General features: G+C 38.3%; 1 protein-coding gene across 2 annotated transcripts; it reads right to left on the bottom strand.

The window, feature by feature from the left end:
• Window positions 1-24,088, bottom strand: LOC145771599 (ankyrin repeat and SAM domain-containing protein 6-like). 2 transcript variants are annotated; one of them, XM_082583305.1, is made up of 19 exons: window positions 23,695-24,088; window positions 17,646-17,766; window positions 17,327-17,499; window positions 16,523-16,721; window positions 16,212-16,367; window positions 15,745-15,786; window positions 15,010-15,214; window positions 14,577-14,674; window positions 13,386-13,559; window positions 12,717-12,896; window positions 10,603-10,649; window positions 10,250-10,414; window positions 9,625-9,817; window positions 7,590-7,665; window positions 7,148-7,208; window positions 6,692-6,902; window positions 2,261-2,445; window positions 1,532-1,622; window positions 1-1,057 (listed from the first exon to the last, which is right to left on the bottom strand). In XM_082583305.1, the coding sequence occupies exons 1-19, from the start codon at window positions 23,767-23,769 to the stop codon at window positions 1,002-1,004; spliced, it is 2,508 nt and encodes an 835-aa protein (XP_082439431.1). In that variant the 5' UTR covers window positions 23,770-24,088; the 3' UTR covers window positions 1-1,001. The 2 variants fall into 2 exon arrangements, with proteins under 2 accessions (XP_082439431.1, XP_082439430.1); XM_082583304.1 differs by having other exon boundaries at window positions 6,692-6,905.
• Between the last annotated feature and the right edge of the window lie 439 nt (window positions 24,089-24,527).

Consider the following 24,527-nt stretch of genomic DNA (forward strand, 5'->3'; position numbering starts at 1 on the left):
GTTAATGTAGGCTATGGGCACGAAATTCTCCACCTGAACCTAAGTTACGTATCGTGTTATTGCAAACACATACTGTAGGCGACAACAGACACCAAAAGCACACAGGAAGAATTAATCAATAAATGAAGTATCTTCTGGCAGGTGTCAAACCCGTCATATCAAACAATGTTTGATATGAACGACTCGGTTACATGTCTTGAACTGACTCGTGTGAAAATAAATTTCTTTGCAGGAAGAATTAAGTGGCATTGTTTAAGGTAAATATCAGGCAATTGTGATCTGACTGGATGAAAGCAGCGAAAGGTTACTAGGCTACGTCATCAAATCTGATGGTGTTTAAAATAATGAAAACAGGTAGACAGCCCAATGAGCAAACGTTACTCCTGCAAAAGATACTAAAGTCGAGTGAGATGTGCAACGCCAAGTGCTAGTGTGCGTTTGTTACAACACACAAGGTATTAGGTAAGATTAAGATTAAAAAAACATTTTACACTTAAACGCAATAAGTATACGAACTAAAATATTGAACGTAATACATGGTGAATATAATGTGTTTAAAAACAGCGATGTGTGCAAGCAAAAAAACGCTAATTTAAAAAGAATTCTCTTGAAAGGCCTACAAACAAAGACCATAATCGGAATTTCTGCAACAACTCAATATATAAGAATAATTTTTATAATTGCACCTACAGTAACACAACGAATGATGGTGAAATACCTTCGCAAATGAGCACCTAAACTTTCCACTGGGAAAACTGGCTTACACAAGAAGTGCGAGGATTTACGATTGTCAGAATGTTATAAATGACTCTATATCGTTTACTGTTGTGGTACATATTGTCAGGCAAAGTTTCATTGCAACAAAAATTCACAGTGATGATGTTGCTTTTGTGACGAACAATAATGAAGTCCGTCTGCTTTATAAACAAATTTTTGAGCAATAACCTACTCTGAATAGCCATTAATGAGGCTTAGTTACCAATTGAACTGCCAAGCTGACATCATGTTGGTATGCGTGACAATGAGGTTTCGTTATAGCTCCATGAGTTTTGTGGCACTGAAAAAACAAAAAGATTATTAGCATAGCCTTATCGTAGCATGATAAAGCGTGAAATCCTGATCACTATATGCATAACTAACGAGGCATTGAAGTGGAGCCTGCAATATGGGTTTAATCATTATTATCAGTTGTTTCAGTAACTTGAATGGATGAAATTGATCAAACAGTAATCACGATCGCGGTAGCTACTTGATACCTCTCTTCGACTCGCTTTATAACATCGAGTTATTGTATTAATTAAACTACATGGGCTTCTTCGGAAGGATTTTTAAAATTCATGTTCAAATTTTGCATGTCGCTCACACTCCTTTCTACAGTAGGAGGGGATTTGAAAAAAAAAACTTGTATCTATGCTATGTTCGGAAAATTTACATTAATTTTCATTGACAGCAATTGCTCAGCTCTAAGTTTCTGCAATCTTATGCAGTACAAACTTGACAGACATGGATCACAAACTCATCAACCACATACCACTGCTCTTCGCTTTCTGGGTAGCATGAGGGAGTGTTGTTTTTTCTTGGGCAGAGCTTGACGCAGTTCCGGCTTTAGCTACTTGTTTGTCCTGCATTCGAAAAAAGCAGGAAATAGTTTCTCTGGTTATACACAAGCAAAGATGCCATTTAACAGAGGCCCTTATTTCATGGCCATTGCGTGAAGAAATTTTTCACTGATACTGAGGATCTGTATAAGGGGGATTACAACGCATCGCGAGTTATAGGAGGTCTCTTAATTTACTTCATCTTCACTTTAAACTATTATTAACTAATCTTCACTTATTATTACTTAATTACTTAATATTATTATTTAATCTTCACTTTAAACTATTATTGCTTCTCGCCGTCGTGCTTTCCTAAACAGCACATCTGTCATTTTGCTGTCTGGGAAAGCATTGTTACTTTTTGTTACGTTTACCCGAATTTACATGTTGAAATATCGTTGCAATGAAGCCTTTAGTACCACGTTTGTCGTTTACACTGTACAAACAATAACAAATATGCAATAGATTGATTTTCTCTTTAACAGCATAATCGTTGCTTACTTCACAATGTAGATACTAACAACCTGTTTTAGCCGGATGCTGCGAGTTCGCTGTGGTAATGGCGGTTTGCACTACAACTTATCTGGTTTATCAACATTGTGAAGTAAATAACAAGTATGTGCTGTCTGTACATACAAACTGGAAACACGCTTATTTCTTACCTTTCCAACATTGATTTGACTGATTGCTTGCAATATCTGCTGACGAGGCAACTCTTGGGTGATCCCCAGCTCACTGAGGTCGCCCTGGGTCAAGGTGAGAAACGCGTCCATGTCTATTTCCTCGTGTTCAAATATCGGATGGTACTTCTCCAAAGATAGCTGCCTCAATATGCCAGTTATTTCATCTGAATTGAACACGAAATAAAATTGGTTAAGTAGCTCCACAGTAGAATCTAAGTAGATTTGTAACAGCAAGCTACGTGCACACATCATTCCAATCGCATCATTCTTAGCATATTCAAAATGTGTACAATAGGCTACGAAAAGACCGGTCAAAATGTGATGCTTTTTATGTGCGGAGTGCTGTGGACATAGCAGAGAGGAGGCGCAGAAGACGGCGAACAATGGAGAGAGGTAATTCCGAGCAAAACCGGCCAAGCCTCGCAGCAGCGGAAAAATTGTTTTAAGAGGATTAGATTTAGATTTCACTGCCATGATCGTCCATTGTGGTCGCGTTTCTTCGTAGTTTTGATAACTCAATACTCGCCAGCTGAACTATCTTTCGAGAGTGTAGGTTCACAATAAATCAGGGTTGAGAAAAACCTGGGTTTTTTTAAAAAAGCCCAACCCGCCCGGGTTTTTTTAAAAAAACCCGGGTTTTTTTGGGTTTTAATGGGTTTTTTTAAAAAAGATGCAAACAAAGGTAGATTCATGCTTATTTCACCTCAAAACTACTTTTTACGAATGAAGTGCCTTTCACTCACAGTACATACTTGCATAACTCAATAAAATAATGCGGTAGGGCTGTTGTTGCTTGAATGTTGCATCATCCATTGATTTCAAGATCAAGTTGAATGTTGCATCATCCACTGATTTCTATACCAAGTTGATGCTACCGTGGTAGAAACCACATTATTGCATCATTTGCTTTAGATTTGAAGGCAAGGAGCATTTATGCCATCATGTTTAAATATTTTTTATCATTTATCATCATCATCATCATAATCCATCGTCGGTTTGTTCCCCACTAGTGGGGGTGGCCGATTGTTTCCGCGCAGAAATTGTTTTAATCCCTTTTCTCCATTTCACCCTGTCCCTTGCATCTTCCTCCTTCAGTCCGACTTTTTTAAACTCATCCTTCACTTGTTGTTTCCACGTTCTTCTTGGACGACCGCGTTTCCTCTTCCCATCCACCTTTAGATCTAGTGCCTTTCTAAGAAAACTTCCTTCCTCCCTCCTTATCACATGTCCATACCATCTTACTCCATTTGCCCTTGCCAGTTGGTCTATGGTCTCTCTCATCTCTAGCATATCCAACAATTCTTCAGTCCTTTTTTCCCTTCTCGTTTTCACCCCACACATTGCTCTCACCATTGACCTTTCCGTTCTTCTCAGGATTGCCAGTTCACTCTCTCTCAATACCCATGTCTCGCTACCATATAGCATTGCAGGCCGCACACAGCTCCGATATACTTTTCCTTTCATCCTTAGTGAAAATTTTCTGCCATACAACATTTCCCCACATTCCCTGAACTTTGCCCAGCCCAATCTTGCCCTTGTTGTCACTGCTGCTTCACATCCACCACTTCCATTTATCCGATCACCCAGATAACAGAAGTCTGTCACTGTTTCGATGCCATGGTAGAACTCATCATCGTGGCCTTCCACTTCATTTTTTCCTTTACTGCATTTCCCACAAACAAAACACTTCGCCAATCTTGTTGCGGCTCTCTTGACATTAGCACATCTTGCATGTACCCTAGGGTGTTTCATTTTTTCACCATTTTTGAGATTCACAATGCCTGAGGTCCCATCTGGTGGTATTTGGGGTAAAAAGTTTATACCCCAAATTTTTTTCAATTATGATGTCATATTGAGGTGGTCCACGAGGTTTGAAATTTTTGGGCCTCAAAATCTCGAAATTTAGCCGTATCTCCGGAACCGCTCATCATAGATCGACAAAATTAGTTTCAAAATGCGCAGAAGGGTCGGTTTCCTATACCTGATGTAGAAAATATTAAAGTCCATCTGCTTCAGAAAAAAAGTTATTTCAAAAAATCTGATTTTTTGTTTATTTTTTCCTGATGAACAGAGATCAGGTGATCAAGATAAGAAGTTTTTCTGTATTTTTTTATCTTGGAAGCTGCTATTGCGCATTATATAGTCCTTGTTCGTTTTGCAAGAGATGAAATGGTAATTTGAAGGTATTACTATTATAATATTAATGTAACCGTTGAGGAAGAGGTATGCTGCTCACCTGCTTTAGATTAAGTGTCATTACGGCATTAAGGTCAGGTAAGTCGATGCAAAACTTCAAGGAATTGGAGAGAAATGTGCTTCCCCTGAATTCAGATATAGTTAATCACTATTTTTACTTGAGGATGAAAGTAGCCGAAACTAATCCTAAGTTTTTGAAGAAAATACCCCATTTCAAAGATTCGAAAGATGAACTGCTGAAAGATGTAGTTGGCATATGGAACAAAGCTGGTCTTCCAGTGCTTAGCAAACAGAGAAACCTAGCACTTCTGGCATACAATCTGCCAAAGCATTGGCACTACTATGTTTGAAACAGAAAAAGAAATGAAGTAGTTAGATGTCTACACAGTAGCGAAGCGACTCTGATGGTGATTTGAATTGGAAAGATGATAAGGAATATGAGCCTCTGAAACCAGCTGTTGGGGAAAAGTGTACAAGAAAGTACATTCTTTTTCCATAAATGATAGAAGTTGTGTACTTGCTGATCGTAGGATGACTTCGGTACGCCAGCAGTCAGATCTTTTGAGGTCGGTTCTTGGAAAAGATCAAGTAGCTGCAATGCTGCATCACCTTCGATAGTATACTGCTAACGACAAAAAACGAAAGAAAAATCTCTGATGGAAAGTGAGAACCTTCTCAACTCAGCTTCTGCCATGCATTTGTGTTACGATGGGCGCGTTGTCGATAAAATAGATCGATACGTTTTCTTGGGCCAACTTGTTGATGATAATGGCATGAATCACGAAAGTGTGCTTGCTGTTAAATGTTTTCCCAAAAGTGTGTCGGTCACTGCAAAACTGATTTTTGTCACCATCATCCAGTAGGCTTGCAGAGTTCATCTATCCCAAGTATATTCAGTCATGGCTGATACGACTGCTCTCAACACAGGAAAAAAGTCCGGAGTCAATACTCCACTGGTCAATTATTTTAATGATGAAGTTGGTCATGATATTCATACCCTTTAACGCATGTTCCACATAAACGAAATATATCTTTCCCATGTCATTTCTTTTGTGGACGGCGCCAAGAAGAGTCCCGGAGCAATGCAAGGTGGGGCTTTGCTTATCCAGATAGCAAGACTAGACAAGCCCAGTACTGAAACCTTAACACCAACTATTATTACGCAATAACAGCTTCCAAGAGTAGAAAAGTACAGAAAAACTTTTATGTTGATCACCTGATCTCTGTTCATCAGGAGAAAATAGACTGAAAATAAGATTTTTTGAAATATCTTTTTTTCTGAAGCAGATAGACTTTAATATTCTCTACATCAGGTATAGGAAACCGACCCTTCTGCGCATTTTGATACTAATTTTGTCGATTTATGATGAGCGGTTCCGGAGATACGGCCAAATCTCGAGATTTTGAGGCCCAAAAATTTCAAACCTCGTGGACCACCTCAATATGACGTCATAATTGAAAAAAATTTGGGGTGTAAAGTTTTTACCCCAAATACCACCAGATGGGACCCCAGGCATTTTGAATTTCAAAAATGGTGAAAAAATGAAACACCCTAATGTACCCACTTTCCACATTCCTTGCATTGCATTGAATTTCTCATCACTCTCTTGCCACATACTCCACAGGGATCTACTTTGCTCTCAACAACTGTTCCTTCTGCTCCAGTTGTTGAGAGCAATTGAGCGATTGCGTGGCCAATGGCTATTTAGGCAAATGCTCTGAAACAGCCATGCGTTAGAATCCACAATCTGTAATATTGGTAAATAGCCTCCTAAATTGGATTTCACGTCATATATACAGACTACAGTAGAGTAGTACTTTCACCAGTTTAACTATAAGGCCTTCTTGCATAAATGAGTTTTAATGTAGTACCGTATACGTATATCGTAGCCTACACAAAGTGGCATTACTTGATTTTTGTGTACTGTACAATATTTTATATCCACTGCGTTTTCAGTTTATTCTTGGAAATTTACTTCACAATCACATCCTTAAGTCCTAATTTAAAGTTTATTTTAAGTGCCTTGTAGTGTTTTCGTTCATTTTTTTAATTTTCTAATAAAAACTGGACAAATATGATGCTCTGGGTTTTTTTATGGGTTTTTTTAAGTGGGTTTTTTCAAAAAAACCCACCCGGGTTTTTTTGGGTCGGGTAAAATACCGACAACCCTGCAATAAATCAACAAAAAAAATGTAAAACTGGTAAAGAAATACCTTCTTCTTCAAGTGATGGAGGCTGTTGGTAAGATCTCGGACCGCTTTTAATACTTTTACTTCTTCTCGATGAAGCAGCGGACATTTTGCCGCTCTTGTGAGATCGAGGAGGAGTGATGGTGGAGCTGGTATTCTCGGATGATGCAATGGAACCGGCGTGACTTCCGGATCGAATCCGATACGATCCGGTACTTCCATGAGACTGGGTTTTCTGCTGGATGAGGAAAGTGTGGTCAGAATATAATCAGGAAACTATTTGAGTGAAAACCAAAATGGGGATAACTTTCGTGCAAACTATACTCCACCAGTAATTTACAGATCAGACATTGTGAGAGGCAGGAAAATCAAGTTACTATTTTTTTAATTTTGCCTTCCTGACCGCAAAATATTGTTCTCCATGTACTGTTGTTATTCCACAGTGCATTCTTCTAATGTCTACAGCTATACAATAAGTACCTGAGTGGCATGTGAGAGGTGATCCGAATACCCGGAACTGCGCATCATGCTCCCATCAACACTAAAGAAATGATAAAAATTAGCGTCTTGTTGACTTTGTGACACATACATGCCGCCATCGATCAAATGCTGAGATTACAGTAACTTGATTACAGTAATAATTACGAAGTTGTAGTTTTAAATAATAGTCACATTTTAGTCAAGTAGGAGTTAACAGCACAAAAAAGGCTTCGCAACAAACTAAAATTAAGTTCAAATTTTAACTACGACTGAGAACCGAAGTCCACTGACATGCTTCACAAGAAGCGAGTTTTGTTTAAAACCGACATTCTGTACCTCAAACACTTTTACTAACAATTGCTTGAGATTTTGACACATTCGTTTTCAGACAACAAAAGTGGCGCCATTGTGCATCGAGAAATATAAGTTCGGCATATCAAACCTGGCAGGCGAAGATATCTTTTCCCTTTGTCTTTTCTTCGCCATCGTAGCCAACACCGTGTCAGAATAGCGATCGCCTGAGAAATATTTTTCTTTACTTTAAGGTAACAGCTACCCAATGAGAGGGCTGGCCCTGCTCGTTAGCGCTCTATGTGATATGATAACAGCAGTCTCCGGGTACAAAAGCAAAGTCTTCTTCAAACAATGGCGTAAAACAACATTTGGAGAGAAGCCAATTTTTGCGGACCAAGGCCAGTATTTCAATGGCTAAGAAAGTGCGACAAAGGTGATATTCACGAGTGTAAAACACTATTTTGCAGAAATAAGGTGGATTTGGATAGGCCAATCTTCTTCAGTAGCTATACGACCCGCATTTAATAACGGCCACAAGCCGCCACATACTACCACTACATTATACTGGTAGCAAAAAGGGATAACCTGGAACTACAGCTTTGACCAAGTCTGATATACTGTAGAACAAGGTGAAGTGAGAGAGTTGTGGAAAAGCTCAATATTTAAGAGACTACTTATAATAATAGTGAGCTTTGCTTAAAAATCTCAAGATGAAGAAATAAGCCGTCTATTTAGACTACTTTCTCTTATAATCTTACAAATAGCTAGATAATGTTTTTCTACACAAGTCATTACTAGTTATTAGGTCTACAATCATGCAGGGTTGTCGGTATTTTACCCGACCCAAAAAAACCCGGGTGGGTTTTTTCAAAAAAACCCACTTAAAAAAACCCAAAAAAACCCATTAAAAAACCCAGAGCATCATATTTGTCCAGTTTTTATTAGAAAATTGAAAAAATGAACAAAAACACTACAAGGCACTTAAAACAAACTTTAAATTAGGACTTAAGGATGTGATTGTGAAGTAAATTTCCAAGAATAAACTGAAAACGCAGTGGATATTGTACAGTACACAAAAATCAAGTAATGCCCCTTTGTGTATACTACACTAAAACTCATTTATGCAAGAAGGCCTTATAGTTAAACTGGTGAAAGTACTACTCTACTGTAGTCTGCATATATGATGTGAAATGCAATTTAGGAGGCTATTTACCAATTACAGATTCTGCGAAGCAGGACATTACGGTAAGGCGCGAACAAAACGGCGCAGAGGCAAAACGGCGCAGACATAACGGCGCCAAAGTCAACGCAACAAGTTCAATTTATAGAACGATAATACTCTGCAACCATAACGAAAGTTTATGTGTGAATAAGGATTTTTGGAGCTGGTATACAAGTCCCCCCCCCACCACCCTTGGCAACTCATGACAAAGAGGAATTGACCAAAACATGTTAACAAAATGAGGAAAAGGTTCTGAGCTTGTTACGTTGACTTTGGCGCCGTTTTGTCTGCACCGTTTTGCCTCTGCGCCGTTTTGTTCGCGCCTTAATGTCATGGACCGCAGATTCTGGATTCTAACGCTTGGCTGTTTCAGAGCATTTGCCTAAATGGCCATTGGCCACGCAATCGCTCAATTGCTCATCCGTTACTATATATAATATATATATAAATGATAAAAAATATTTAAACATGATGGCATAAATGCTCCTTGCCTTCAAATCTAAAGCAAATGATGCAATAATGTGATTTCTACCACGGTAGCATCAACTTGGTATAGAAATCAGTGGATATGCAACATCCAACTTGATCTTGAAATTAATGGATGATGCAACATTCAAGCAACAACAGCCTTAGTGCATTATTTTATTGAGTTATGCAAGCATGTACTGGTAGTGAAAGGCACTTTATTCGTAAAAAGTAGTTTTGAGGTGAAATAAGCATGAATCTACCTTTTTTTGCATCTTTTTAAAAAAAACCTAATAAAAGCCAAAAAAATCCGGGTTTTTTTAAAAAAAAACCCGGGCGGGTTGGGCTTTTTTAAAAAAACCCGGGTCTTTCTCAACCCTGCAATCATGGAGGGTTAATAATGAAGCATTTAGCAGAGTTGAGCGTAAATTGAAATATTACAACTTTGAAAAAACAATCAAAGTACAATATTAAAAAAAAAAACGGCTAAAAGTACCTGAGCGACTGTGGGGCTCGGGTATTCCCCCAGAGAGGGTTCTTCGTTCTCCTGGGGTAAAGTTATGGGTGACAGAAGTGGCACCCCCGGATGAATGAAGGCTGTGGTTGTTTCCGTTTGAATTGTAGCGTCCTGAACTGTTGGGACTGTGCAGGAACTTAGAAGGCCGGACGACACTGCGGCTGACAGAGCTCTGTAAAATGCATGAGGTAGAAATCATATTTTTATTGCGTTCAATACAGTATATACTAGAATAAAAAATATGTTTTCTTCATTTTTAAGCCCTTGTTTTAAACATTTTCAAAAAATTAGAGTGCTTTGAAATAATCTGATATCATCATAAGAAATATCATTTACCATAGTTATGTTGACATAAGAAATATCATATCATTAAACTGAGTCAACTTCTCGATTAAAAGCAACTTCAGTTCGATGTTTTGAGGGTGATTAATCGAGTGAAAGCAACTCAGTTGCATTGTTTTACTAAACACCAGGGGAATCAATCAACTGCCCAAAAAAACAAGGAAGTTTTGGTTTTGTTGTTGATTTTTAAAATCATTCTTTTTCATCGTTATGGTCAATCAATGTCGGAAGATTATTGAACACAGCTTAAAATCAGTCTTACCTCTCCGCTGCTGTTCAGGCTGTTAGACATTGATGTCTTGGAGCCGGATAGTTTTCGCTGGGTGGTCATGCTTTGCTTGTCCATCCCTGTGCTGGCGGGGAAAGGAGGTACGACGGGGGAGAGCTTGTCAGTGGGGAAATGGGTGGTGGGGGCCGAATGGTTGGTCTGCAAAATAAAAGTGTAAATCGAGTAGACGCATTAAGATCACAAGAGCAACAGTAAAGCAGAATTTCAAATACAATCTCATAACATATTTACGTATGACAAGGGAGCAACGTTATGCTCTTTAAGTCTATATTAGAAAGCAGTCAGGCAAAGAGATATTTTTATTGCAAATTCATAAATTCGCCCACCTCGATGTAAGGATCAGCTATGGTGACAGTATCCCCGCTTGTGTCATCTGCAATAAACATTGACAGCTTGTAAGCTAACGAGCACACGACATTCTGTCGCAGAGAAATCTCACCGCAGGGTACATCTCACCACGAGACTACTTGTCGCGAATTCTACTTTATTTTTGCCTTGTGCAGATATTTCATGTAATGTCTAGACTTTTTGTGGACCTTACTAATCCGATTAAGGTTTATCACAGCATGCCCGTAGCTTGTTTTACACGAACCTTGGACATTTATTATTTTAGAAAACAGCAACAGAGTAATCTGAAACTTCAAAATCCAATACCGGTGTGGTTGCTTAAATGCTTATGTTTGTAATATTCTACGGTAACACTTTTTTGTTGCATGATACTTTCGCCCAGATGTCGTGTACCGGATAATGTTAAGTCCGGTAACATCAATTCAATGTAAAAAAATACGAAAGTCATCCATGGATTTGGCATTCCTTAAGTCCCAATGAAAGAAAGCAAAATATTTTTTCAACGCAAGGACAATGCCTTTTGAAATATATTGCTTTAAAGTTTAAATTGTCCCAGCATACAACCACGCTGAAAATACGTCAATTGAAACAGAGATCTTCAACACAATTTTGTGCACCATCATTAAGGTAGCAAGCTACCATCAAGTAAATGATAGCTACTTTAAAGTTACTTTAAAATTTAAAGTATAATCAAGCGTGCTTTCTTGCTTCAAATTAATATGTAGTGGATACGATCACTTTTGCGGCACAGCAAGTGTCCAGTGAAAAAATTGTGATAGGAAATAAACAAAAGTATCTGTTGGCTACAAAGCAATCATTCCAGGCCTCGAAATTCGTACTTTTTTTTCGGCGGTCAAGCATGTCCTACCGGACTGGCCCTATCAGCGGACATTTAATACTTCAACCGGACATATTTTTTGCATGTAGATTTTGCACAAAATCACACTACAGTATTGTGTAGTCGTGTTTGTAGAAGAAGATTTTCTACAACAGAATAACTCTGCAATGGTTGATGGCTTAATTAACCGACCCTGAAGTATACTGGAGCAGATTACTTGCAAATAAATCAGTGCGTTAATGACAGTCGTGTAATGACGCAATAAACACAATTGAAAACAACAATCCAAATTTCCTCATTACAAAAGCAACTACGATCACTTATTCCGTGGTTTTCGCGTTATAGAATCGTTGTGCCAAGCGATTACTGCCTCAGACAAATGTGTCTAACACACCCTCCCTTCTGTGCAGAAATTCTATTTCTATCAGTATCAGCGTGAATAAGGTCGCCACATTCGCCTAAGCACGTGCAGAACCCAGCTGAGACTTGCTTCTCTGTGACGTTTCTTTTTAACAAACGATCAATGTAACGCAATAATCCTCATTGTTAAAATTAGAATACATATCCTGCCGAAAATTTCAGACAACTTTATTTCAAGGCAACATTGCAAGGCGTTGAAATGATGTAAAAATGGCTACTTTTGCCATCAGCTCGTTAACCACGCCACTCTAATGTGATCAAAGCAATTGCTTGTACTATTATTGTTTCAGCTCCGTATTTGTTCGCGTTAAACAAACAATTGTAACAATTCAAATTTAAAACATATTTTTGCTGCATTAGCTCTATTTTTGTCAAGAATTTTGCGGCGGTCATTTATGACCGACCAATGAGTCGGCTTTGGCAGACATTCGAGGTCATGTCAGCCATGACCGCCGGATATTTCGAGGCCTGCATTCGCGTCAAGTCGTCTGGCGGTGATATGTCCATGCGAACGGTCTGTTGTCTCGGGTCTGGTCGGCACGACAGATTGTTCTGATCCCTAAGCTAACATACCTACGAGGCAATATCGCAAAGTGGTCAACATATTTTATGAAGAGAGTAAAGTTACAACTCTCAATATTTACCATAGTTATTAGTTACACAAGTGAATCCCCCTTCTTCATGGTTTTAGCAATATATAAGTTATTCCTTTAAAAATGTTTGACTGAAAAGCAAAGAATAATAATGTGGCTGGACTTTTCATGCCTAACAAGCCAAAGAGTGATTATTTCCATTCATTGAAAGGTACTATATTAATTAAAAATTTGTACTTACACTTTTTCGTATCATCATATTCATTGTCTTCAGATGCTACTAAAGTTTCTTCAAAGGTAGTGGCAGCTTTATTTGGCAAGATGCTGTTCTTGAAGGTCCTTGTTAATTTCATGCCTTTCATTGTACGCGTCATTTTTGACCAAAACCCTCTTTTACTTCCAGTCGTCGAATTAGGCCCAGCTGTGAAAAGATGGCTTAGTTGAGAAAACAATGGACCTTGTTGCCATGTGCTTAAGCTGGCTGTCAGTCCTGTTTTTGCTGGTTATTGTTGCTTATTTTTTAAGAGAGATGGTCAAACCCAAATACTAGATTATGATTACTATCACATTTGCAAAATAGGACTTAAAATTAAAATACCAAGTTATCACAAAACTGCTTTTAAAAGTAAATTTTGTTAAACAATTTTTTAGGCGACATTATTATAACTTTCGGTTTGAAAGTGGTAAGTCTGAAGTTAGAATTAGTCAGCTTTTGGTTTACAACTATCTGAGAAGCAACTTATTCCTTTTCCTGTTTTTACCGTTTCATTTCCCAGAAGTAGGGGTAGGACGGGGTCTGGCAAGACACATCCTCAGCTTCCATTCATCACGATTCAGGAGGCTAGTGTTGGTCATACGTCACCGCTTCCTGTCATCCTATATGTTCAACAAAACCTATAGTGAATCATACCTATTCCTGGTGGCTTTTTATGGCTGATATTTAGGGCATCTTGTAGCAGAGATCCTGTCTGGCCTGTGCTCATCCAAGCTTTCGTTAGCTGTCCCGGTTCCTTTCCTTCGTTGTCATTCTTTCCTTGCATAGCTCTTTCGGCCAAGAGACGAAACAGAGTTGTGTCGTTCAAATCTAAAAAGATAGGTGTATTTGATGGTCGATGCACTGCAGTGGTGGCCCCGAGTAGTTACATAAGATTGAAATGATCAGCAGAGGAAGGAGCAGTTCAAAAAAGAGATGACTGACACAGCCATAAATGACGGCAGGATGAACATGAAAAAACTTAAAAAGGCTGGAGGGATCAAGAACTGTAGAAAGAGAGAGATGATTTATGGAGTGAACGAGAGTCACGAGATTCGAAACAGACTGAAGAGATGAAGAACATTTACATACAACAGCATAAAGAATGTTGCACTGTGTTGTACTTCATAAACTGGCTCTAACGTTTTGCTGGTGGATTGTTATTCTTTGTCAGAAGACAACTGGGCTAAATGCACTGTCGGACCCTACGAAGCTCAACAAAAAAGAACGGATTTGGATGTATAAACCAAACCTTAAAGCAGCCGGCGGCCATCGCGGACATGGCCGCTAATTAGTGCTTGAATGACCGCCGGTGCTACTCAGTCGGCCAATTTGGCCGCCGGTTTCTTCTGGCTAATTATTTAATTTTGCAATAGAATGATCGTGGATTGACTGTCGAAAATATGTAGTATCAAAGAGTGGCGCAGAATTAGGTCAGCGCGTCATAATCACCACTGTTGTATTGTGCGGAAACATTGCTATTGTATCGAAAATATCTAGCTGTGATCATCACCAGCTAGAAGTCTTGTTTGTAATTCCCGACGTTAGCAGTTTTTGCGTGGGGCAACGATTCTATAGCAGGACGTCGCTCAGACTTCAACAACGCTAAGTGATCATTTTAGCATTGTTGCAAGTTTAATTTTATTTACTTGTGTTATCACTATTTGTATTTTGGCCTCCAAGCACGCAGATTTGGCCGCCGAGAAGGAGCTCTCGGTAGGTCACGATGGCTGCCGGAAAAAACACGAGTTTTAAGGCCTGTAAACTACTTAATTGCAATCGTTTGTCTTGTAGAACCACGTTAGAACAGAGCTCTTCAAAAAAAGCTTTGATGGCAACTACACTTACTTATCAGCATCGCCATATCAAAAGCAGTCACTCCACTACATGTTGGAATGTGAACATTCGCTCCGCTGGAGATCAACTCAATGGCTGCCCCTGTTTTCCTAGAAACAAACACGAGATCACAAAGTGAGACAAACTGTTGGGGTACTTTCAGACGAATGAAATTGTTCAAATTCACAGTGGCAGAGCTGTTCATTATGAAGTGATGGCAGTAAATGTAACACTTGCACGTTTCGTGCCGAACAAGATAACAGTTGTTGTCAAGCACAGGGTTAAAAAAATGTCACAAGTACCAGTAACCCCCTTGGCTATCAAAGATAACCTTACCAATTTGCTAAAATAGAATAACAGTCAGTACATCGTTGAAAACGTTAATCAAAGAATAAAACCAAACGAAATTACATAAATGCACAGTAAATTATATTGACGTACGTACCCATAATAAGTAGCTTGCATTAACGCCGTCCATCCATTTTCGTAGTCCCTGGCATCGATGTCAGCGCCGCACTCAAGAAGCAACTGAATCATATTCTTATGGCCGTGTATGGCGGCGTACATCAGAGGTGTGGCACCGTCCGAAGACGACTTGTTAGCTTGGGATTTATCCTTGCTTAACATTATTGCAACTTTTGCATAATCGCCTAAAAAAGGAGGTGTCAAGTAAGTATCAGTCAGAATATGTATTGACTCTACAATAGCTCTAGAATAAACCTGAATTTGTCAATTACGTGTGATACTCTCTACTTGGTAGTCAAAAGTGTCCACACATTTCTGTGCCATAAAGGGATGTAAGAAAAGCGTGCAATGGCACAATATTGTGGCTTGGTCAAGCTTACGAGAAAGAGGACTTGTCTCGGCACAAACTGTATGCAGTCATTGAAGTGGTGACTGCAAAGTTAAGCTAATAAGTGCGGTAGCAGTGAAAAAGGAAGCGCTGTTCCGGGCTATCAGCAAAAAGCTGAGCACTCACTAGTACAGCGAGCAGTTGCGATTCGCTAACCATAACGGTGTAGCTTCCACGCTAGCCATCCAACACGGTATCTATCGCTGTCAATCTTGCTACAATCGGCTGCCGAGAAATAAAGTGCGATAGTAGATACTTTAACGTGCTAAGAACTTGCAAAAGTACTGTCCATTGTCACTAGCTGAGAAAGAGTATTAACCAATTTACCTGCTTTCACTGCAGTTATGATGCTGTCTACTTTATCTGCAACTAGAAAACAAAAACAGTCTCATCATTATTGATTCATTGTACGAATGCACAGCAAACTGACACTAAAAAATGATTATGACTTTGCGCATTATGGCCGCTCTTCGGGGATTGTACTATCTGGTGCATTAAGCACAAGTGAAGCCTTTGCAAACATGAAACAGTGGGCTGACAAATAACGGAAACTCTATTGGACAGTACACTGACAGTTACTGTCTCATGATGCCTTGAGTATATGATAATGAAGATTATTCTCGTTTAAAATGGCAAGCCTGATTTAATTAAGCTCCGCTTTGTGATCCCAAAACAATACAAGTCAAGTAATTATATAACTAAAATGTATACAACACATAAACACTTAAATTATTATCGTACTGTCAGTGTGATACACTTTTTACAAAAATAACTTTAAAGTTAAAAATTGGTACCTCTTTCTGGCTTTACACTTGTCTTTCTGTCCAAATATCCACGTACTTCACGCTTCTCACAGTCGGTTGCAATTTCCAGTGCTGTTTTTCCCAGTTTGTTTTTCAAATTTGGATTTGCTCCTTTATCCATCAATAATCTAGCCATTGGCAGTTGACCTAGTGCATAGTATCAGGTATTTATAAGTATTGACTAACTACTGGCACTGGAAATAATAAGAAAATTCACACATATGTCAATCACACTACGGTTATAGAATGGCTCTAAAAGAATTAGCAAAGCAACGGTGGTTAATTACAATACGGTATTATACCTGTTAATGCTGCAACCATTAAAGGAGTCCATTCTGTGTATTTGAAATTCTGGTTTGGTGGAAATCCCCGTCGAAGTAAAAGTCGAAGCACATCGTCCCGTCCATGCATTGTTGCAACAATCAAGGGAGACGTAAAATATGAAATACTTTCCGCATCATCAAGAACTATTTGATTGTTACTTAAGAGCAAATCAACCACCTTGAAAAAATATATCCAGTTATCCTTAGGGTCATCGAGATTTACACCTAAATTTAGGTAAATTGCAATATATTTCATGTTGAAACGCCTTTTCAATCAAAAAATATCTGCTTCACAAAAGCTGATAGCATGATTGCATTAAATATTTTGAGCGACTTTTCAAATAATGATTCATCTAATAGCAAGAAAATGAAATATCTTCTGACAGGTGTCAAACCCACAACAATGCTTAATATGAACGACTCGGTTACATGTCTTGTAATACCAATATTTTGCGTATTGTTGATGTTTCTTGGTTAGGCTTATGATGATACAATTTTATACTATATGATACTCTTTCGTGCCATTTTTCATTTAATTCGCCTTTGGTAGCTAGTCTTTTCCATAAATCCTTTAACGTAGCAAGAGTGAAACGTTTTTTATTCTTTCGCACAGTCTTCATCATTTGATTTTTTGTGCTGTTTGCTTTCAGCTTAACTGAAAATGATCTAGCTGCTAGCTCATCGAAATCGATTTTTAGCTGTTTATGATTGAACTGTATTGTGCGAAAATAAATTCGTTTTTATCTAATGGCAAGCAACTACATTTCAATTGATTCTCAGTACCTTGCCATGCCCTCCATAAATAGCCAGCGTTAAAGCTGTAACACCCATTGGAGTTTTAGTATTAATTTTAGCTTTGTTACTGAGGAGGTATAGCACAACGTCTTCATAGCCATAACGCGCAGCTTGCATCAGTGGAGTCCATCCATACAGGTTTGTTCTATCAAGTGATGCACCTGTAGAGATAGAATTAATAGTAATTGACATGCACAAGAACTGCAAGATTATCTTAATACTTTTTTAACTCTTGTGCGAATATTTTTAATATTTTTAGTGCATAGCGAATTTTATTCTTTCAAAGTTTTGCTGTCAAAATTTATACCTTTTATTGACAGCAATTTAACGATGCCTTTATGTCCGTTGGCTGCAGCAATGTTTAGAAGACTGTTACCGTCATCATCAGTACTTTCAACCGATACATTTTGGTCAAGCAACATTTGGACCTGGAAAAGAAATGATGTAACTGTGAAATCATTCCTAGTAAATAGCACAAGAGCAGTGGCCAGTGGAGCACCTTTGTATTTTTTTAAAAGAAATCAGAAATACACAACAAATGTGCAGGCCTCTAAGCTCCTGGTGGCCATCGAGGTCATGGCCGCTAAGGTCATGAAATGAGGTCATGAGGTGCATGACCTGCAGACATAAAAGCAGACCTCTAAAACTACCATGCCAGTAGGCCATGTTTGGTTGCTGGCTTCCGCAAGCCAACAATTATCCACTTAAGCTACCGAGAAATAGTGCTTATAAAAGTTTATTCAAAAGTCTTAGCATCGACTTATGAAAACTCAAAGGCCAGCTCTACAGTATTTGGGAAGCAGTGCATTTAAGTAGACTACAACTACTTTTCATAGAAACATTTTCTCGACGTTCACGATTTAGTAAAGGAATGATGGTGCTAGCATTATTTATTTTTGAGAAAAATGGAGGGTTTGTTTTTCCCCGCCTTTTCCTAACTGCTTTTTAAAGACACTATTCATTGGTCAGTGAGCAAAAAAAACCTCTGAGCGCTCAATTATTCCATTTTTGCGTGTATAATCGTTCTTATATAATGTAACACTCCATAATCGTAGTAATTTAAACCTCAGAGTGGCTGGTGGTCGCATAAAATAATGATGAAAGGTTGGCTAGGTAATCATAGCGGTGATAGACGTGGCTCATGCAGGTAACTGATCACATAGAAAACAATAAAAACACAAGAAAATAAAGTAAATATGCTCGAAAAATTGAAAGCGATACACCCATCACCATTCACCAATGGCAATATTAAATCTTTATCGTTTTGCAGTAACTTGCATTGAAGAAACAGATGTTGAGAACGTCAAAGCAGCATTATTTATACTTGTGACCAAAACCATAAAACATCTTATTTTACATTTTTCAATTTAATTCTCACACATTACGAGTATCTTCGCTGCAAAAATGTCATGGGGGCTGGGGAGTCTTTGTTGCACATTTTAGTGGCTTTAATATTTCTATCGACACCAGGAGTTACAGTTTTCTTTTCACACTACTAGACATGCCTTTTCGCTTCATTAAGCAAATGCTGGCAAACATCAGCACTTCTTTACATTGAATCAGTGTAAAGACGGTTGATATACTGACTAGAGTTGAACGGATAGTTGTAAAAGCTTGATATCCGGATAACGGATATATACGGATATTTGACAATTTTAATATCCGGTTAACCGGATATTGGAAGGAACACTGAAAGCTACCCTGTCGCAGCATATCTAGTCTTTTAACCACTAAAATACACATGTTATCTTACAAGCAACTCAGTTACAAGTTAATGGTTCAACTCTGTTTCATTTTTACACAATAAAACGAAAACTATCGATTGCTTATTTTTTCTGTAATGCATTTCGAATAAAGCACAACGCATCAATAGTTGAATCGTTTAGACGAGACCGGAGTTTTGTAGCAAAAAGCCCGCATGCACTGAATGCTCTTTCTGCTTCTACAGAAGTGGGCTGAATGGTAAGCAGCGCTTCATAAAGAATTTGAAGATTGGCCGGCCGTTTCGCTGTTGCTTCATAGACTTCACATTCTTTTCGGATTGTCCTTCTGCTAAGTTCTATGGTATTGGATTTGGAAGGTGGAGTTGCAGTAGCAGCAACAGATGCTGACATGATGGCTTGCTCCAGTTGTTCCTTCAAAGATGTAGGCCCTCTTTCTACCCTTGCAGAAGTAGTTGATACCAAGTTGCTTTCATCTTCTACTCTAGGTTCAGGATCTCTTGCAACCTCTCCAAGTAACCTTTGCAATAGGGTTGCTGCGAGAGCGTATACCTTGCTTCTTTTTCCGAATTCACCAAACGTGTCGAGTTTATCATCCATCAAAAATCGGGGATCATGCAAGTATTCAAGTAGGTGAGTGAGACATGTGTCTCGCCTTTCTTTGATTCTGATCTGAAGGCAAGATCTGAGACATTCTGAAAACGCAGAATCAGTATCAGAAAGAGTTTTAAGTACAAAATCGTGAATTCGTTCAGCTGTCAGCAGCATGGAATCTCTTCTGCAAAGTGCATCTACTGCGTGTTTGACAGGTTCAAGGACATTAACCACATCTTTGAGGATCTTTGTTTCCCTCTCAGTGATTGTAATGGGAGAATTAACTTCAACAAGAGCCAATCTGATGCATGTCTCCACTTTTACAAACCGTTCTATCATTTGTAAAAGGCTGTTCCATCTGGTTTTTGAATCTAGAATTAACTTCAACTCGGTATTGAACTGTCTTTGAACGTGCTTTTGCAAAATTTCATTCTTAAGAGGACTTCTGCGAAACAGAATTACCACCTTTCTAACCTTTTTTATCAAGTCAGAAACAAATTCTTGAAGATTTAAGCCATTACTTTCACCCTCCACAAAATCTAGACCATCTTCTTCTACTTCTTCCATCTCCTCTTCTAAATGTTCCGATCCTTCATCATTTTCGCTTTCTTCTTCCAGTTCATCAACGTTTTCTTGCCTAGCATACAAGAAATCCATGACAGCTAAATGATAACCATGTGCAAAGCAAAGCTGGTGGATGCAACAAACCAGCCTTCCAAAACTTTTCATCACACTAGCTCCATCTGTGGTGGCTGCAACAATATCTTCCATCTTTAGGCCAAATTCGTGCAATCTTTCTTTCACCAAATCCTCAACTTTTTTAGCTGGCATGGAGCCTTTTATCCTCGCCATTCCAAGAATAATGTAGTCTTCGTGATAGTGAAGGTTTAGATTCATGTATCTTCTGTTTCTTGTGCTTGTATACTCATCAAGCGTGATAGAGCAGAATTTTGTACTCATTTTTTCCATTTCGATTTTATCTTTCGTATTGCTTTTCAGTTGGTGGTAGAATGTCATGACAAGATTTCTGACAGTTACCACACTTTGTGGTAACTTATATCCTCTGGATAAAAATGCTTGTCTCATTTGATTGCTGGTAGCAATTGTGTTGAAAGAAATTCTGTCAACAGCTGCTAGCTCTGCAACAATTCTCTCTAACGAAAATTTGGCTGGTTTAAAAAAAATGTCAATCCTGCTTGTACCAGTGGAACTGCTGTCTGTCATTGCCAAAGAAGAACTTTGCATTTTTGTCTTTTTAGCCTCAACCTGAATCTTGTGTTTCAAATGCAAGTGGTTTCTCATGGCCCCTGTAGATCCTCCTTTGCAGGAAATAGTAGTTTTGCACGTTTCACACTTTGCCTTCTCGCCATTTCTTGAACGTAGGTAGTGGGCCCACACAGGATTTTCACTTTTAAAACGTTTGAACTCCATTTCAGTATTTTTTATACACTCGAAGTAAGATATAAGCCTACTGTCTCACTCTTCTTTCACTGCGTTTTGCGTCTATCTAACTTTTGGACTGTGAGGTGAGGACGTGTGGTAATAGAAAGACTTGCAGACTGCAGTGACGTTATAACAGCGCTAAAAGCCGCCGTATGGATCAATCAAAACTCCTAAGAAATATTTCTTCTAATGTTGCCGACTTTGCAGTTTTCACCTCTTGTGGGAAGTCACCACACCACGTTTATCGTAGTGTAGATAACTGCGGGATGCTATTGGCCACCCATAGCTAAAATATCGGATTTCAAAATTGCAAAAGAGGCGTAAAACACTCAACACACAGTAATACTTTTACTTTTTTATTACACGGTTAACCGACAAAAAACTATCCGGATATCAGATAGGTGAAAATGCCTTGGTTAATCGGTTAACCGGTTAACCGATATCCGGATATTTCAACCCTAATACTGACTGGCTGATATATAATTCTGACTGATATACTGCACATGATAGAGAAGTTTGGAAGACCATGATCGACATAGTCTGTATCAGATCAGACACATAATCATCATACTGACTGGGTTTCTGTAATAATCAACATACTTAGACTACAAAATTTGCATCGACTCTTTTTATGCCGAGTCAATATAATACATATTTTGCTAGATTACTTCGGCATTTATGCCGATTGCAGACGCCAAATTCGCAGGGTGCCTGAGTGAACGCACAAACAAATAAGACATAAATTAACAGATTTTTACAACTGCGGATTTTTAAAAACATGAATATTTAATAGATTTTTCATTTTGGCTGCCAGGAGGAAGCTTGGTAAACCATGCTTGATCGCCGGAAAAATAAAGAAGCTTAGAAGCCTGAATGTGTTTTTGTTTTGATTATTTTTCGGTAATTGAAGATTTAGATCAAGTGGACGGGAGGGTAAATCTTCGTGACCACCTTCGTTTTGATATCCGCCAAGGACAAAACTATGTATATATATTCAGCCCTCGAAATTAGCTTCCATCTACGACGGCAAAGACATTGCCGTCGCCAAATCAACAAAACCTTGGATTACGGCGGCAATTGCAGTTTGCCTTAATCAAACGAAATTTTATGCGCTTCTTCATTGTGTGTCACACGGCGGTAGCCCAGAGCATCAGGCACGTTATTTTATGCGCTGACAATGCTCTTGTAAACTGTAAAAAGTTTGCAACCTTATAAATACTGGCTTAATTGTTACGCAAAGGTTATTATTCTTTCATCGAATGCTTATTTTTTACCGGTGTTGTTGCGAATATAAAAAGTGGTACAAAATTGGATAAATGGTTCTTCGGCAGTAAAGAGAAGATATGGCATCGCGCGTTCATGAACGGGCAGTTTTGTGTCTTCAAGTATTCCAGTGACGACGCGACAACCTCATCCTTCGATACAGCATCCGATGATTCCGATTAGTTCTTTATCCAACAGACTTTGTGTTGCTTGCAGTATCCTAATTGTGCCGAAATTATGTTAGTGTACTGTATACGTAAATCGAGGCAATCTTCTGGCAGGGAGTTATTGATTTGTTACCGGTACCTGATTGAGCATTGAGCAATTAATGTTATATCATAATAATTCAACGTCGCTAGATGTCAAATTAATGTAAAACTAACGTAAATTTCTTATTGGGCATTGTTGTTACGCGATATAACCCGCCGGGAATATTAACTCGATTTGTGCTGACTCGAACATTGAATCAACCCAAAATTAACTTACTTTTTCCCCTCCAATGAGTTATTTAACATGAATCACCATAACAGCGTGCGTATCGCGTTGCTCACTTTATCGCTACTTTTGGTATTATTACATCACAACAAATCAAACAGTGCGGTCGTGATAGACTATTCGATTATTTTTTTCTCTTCTTGTTTTACATGTTTTGGTACAATTTTTTCGTAATAAACGTTCACAGCAATTTCAACTTTTGCCGTTTGGCCTCGACAACGTTTTTGCAAAGTAAAATATGCTAATTTCGAAGACTGTGTGAGTGTTCACAGCAAGTAAAATAGTCCGAGGTTAGGTCTTGGTGCGATGTTTCTGCTGATTAAACTCTCACTTCGAGTAACTCAAACAGGAAGAAATTTTGAACAATTTTTGTCCGAATTAAATGCTCATTTTGCGACGACATTTTTATTGCTGATAGCAGAATGGCCATTATGATGTTTGCGGCGGCATTTACCACGGCAATTGCCGTGTGCCGCCGCTAATTTCGAGGACTGTATATTTCATTCAAACAAATAAGAGATCTCAGTAAACAGACTTAAAACTGAAATACAAAGTTCACTAAATTAGCTGTGGTCTTTTACTCTTCAAAGAATACATGCATGACTTTCATGGTAAACAAAGATTATTAGGAGAAATACCCAGTGTGTAAAAAAATGCAGGTTAGCAACACAATTCATAGATAGTTCTTAACGCAGCGGCAAATATAAACTTTGAACTGCAAACCCCAGTAAGTGTGATTCAAACTCAAGCAAGCAAAACCATCAGTATTGATGCTTTAAATAAACTGATAAAGCTTTTTAGATCTTTACATTAAAATTAAAAACTAAACTGCTTGTATACTTTTTGCAAATCTCCATCTTCTACTGCTGCTACCAAGGCATGAATGTTGCGAGCCAAGTTTAATGATTGGTCCATCAATGCAGATAAATCATTAGGTTATATCATGACTTTGAGCGAGCTGACGAAACGATACTTGCAAACCAATTGGTACAAAGATGGAATCCAATCTTTCAATAATAAAATCAAACTTCCAATGGCTTATAGAAGTGACTACAAGAATAAAAGTGGCCACAAGAAAACATGTTTTACTAAATATATATATATATAATTAGTTTTTTCCAAACAGAATCATTGATCATAAAACAGGCAATTAATAATTTTTCTTAAATGAAATAAAGTCAGTGGAGCTGGTGTACAAGTCTCCATCCTGGTACAAAATACTATGACATCGTAGATTAAAGGCAGTGGCTATTTGACCGGCACCGGTCTTTGAATCTGAAACACTATTTAACCAGTCATGACGTCACTATATAGGCACTTTTTTTCTTTTTCTCTTTCAAAGCAAAAGACGAGAAGCGCGTATATAAGTTCTAAATTCGACAACTTTATTCAACTCGATCCGTGGCGCGTATGATATTTCTCCGGTTGCTTTTCCAGAGGGAATGAGTTCGATACTACCCGGAAGTGTTCCTTTTTTTTAACTAAATTTTGACCCAAAGTGCATTTTTTTAGTCAATTTTTAATTTGAGTTGCCCACAGCCCTATTTTTTATGTCTTTTCAAACGTGAGTAATAAATTAAAAAGAGGGGGGTTTGCGACACTTTTTAACCTTGAATGGGCGTAAACATGAGTAATAAAGTTAGAGTTTTTTTAATTTGCTGGAATTTGAGATT

The sequence above is a fragment of the Aplidium turbinatum genome, chromosome 6 (assembly GCF_918807975.1).
Source record: "Aplidium turbinatum chromosome 6, kaAplTurb1.1, whole genome shotgun sequence".
Taxonomy (NCBI): Eukaryota; Metazoa; Chordata; class Ascidiacea; order Aplousobranchia; family Polyclinidae; genus Aplidium; species Aplidium turbinatum.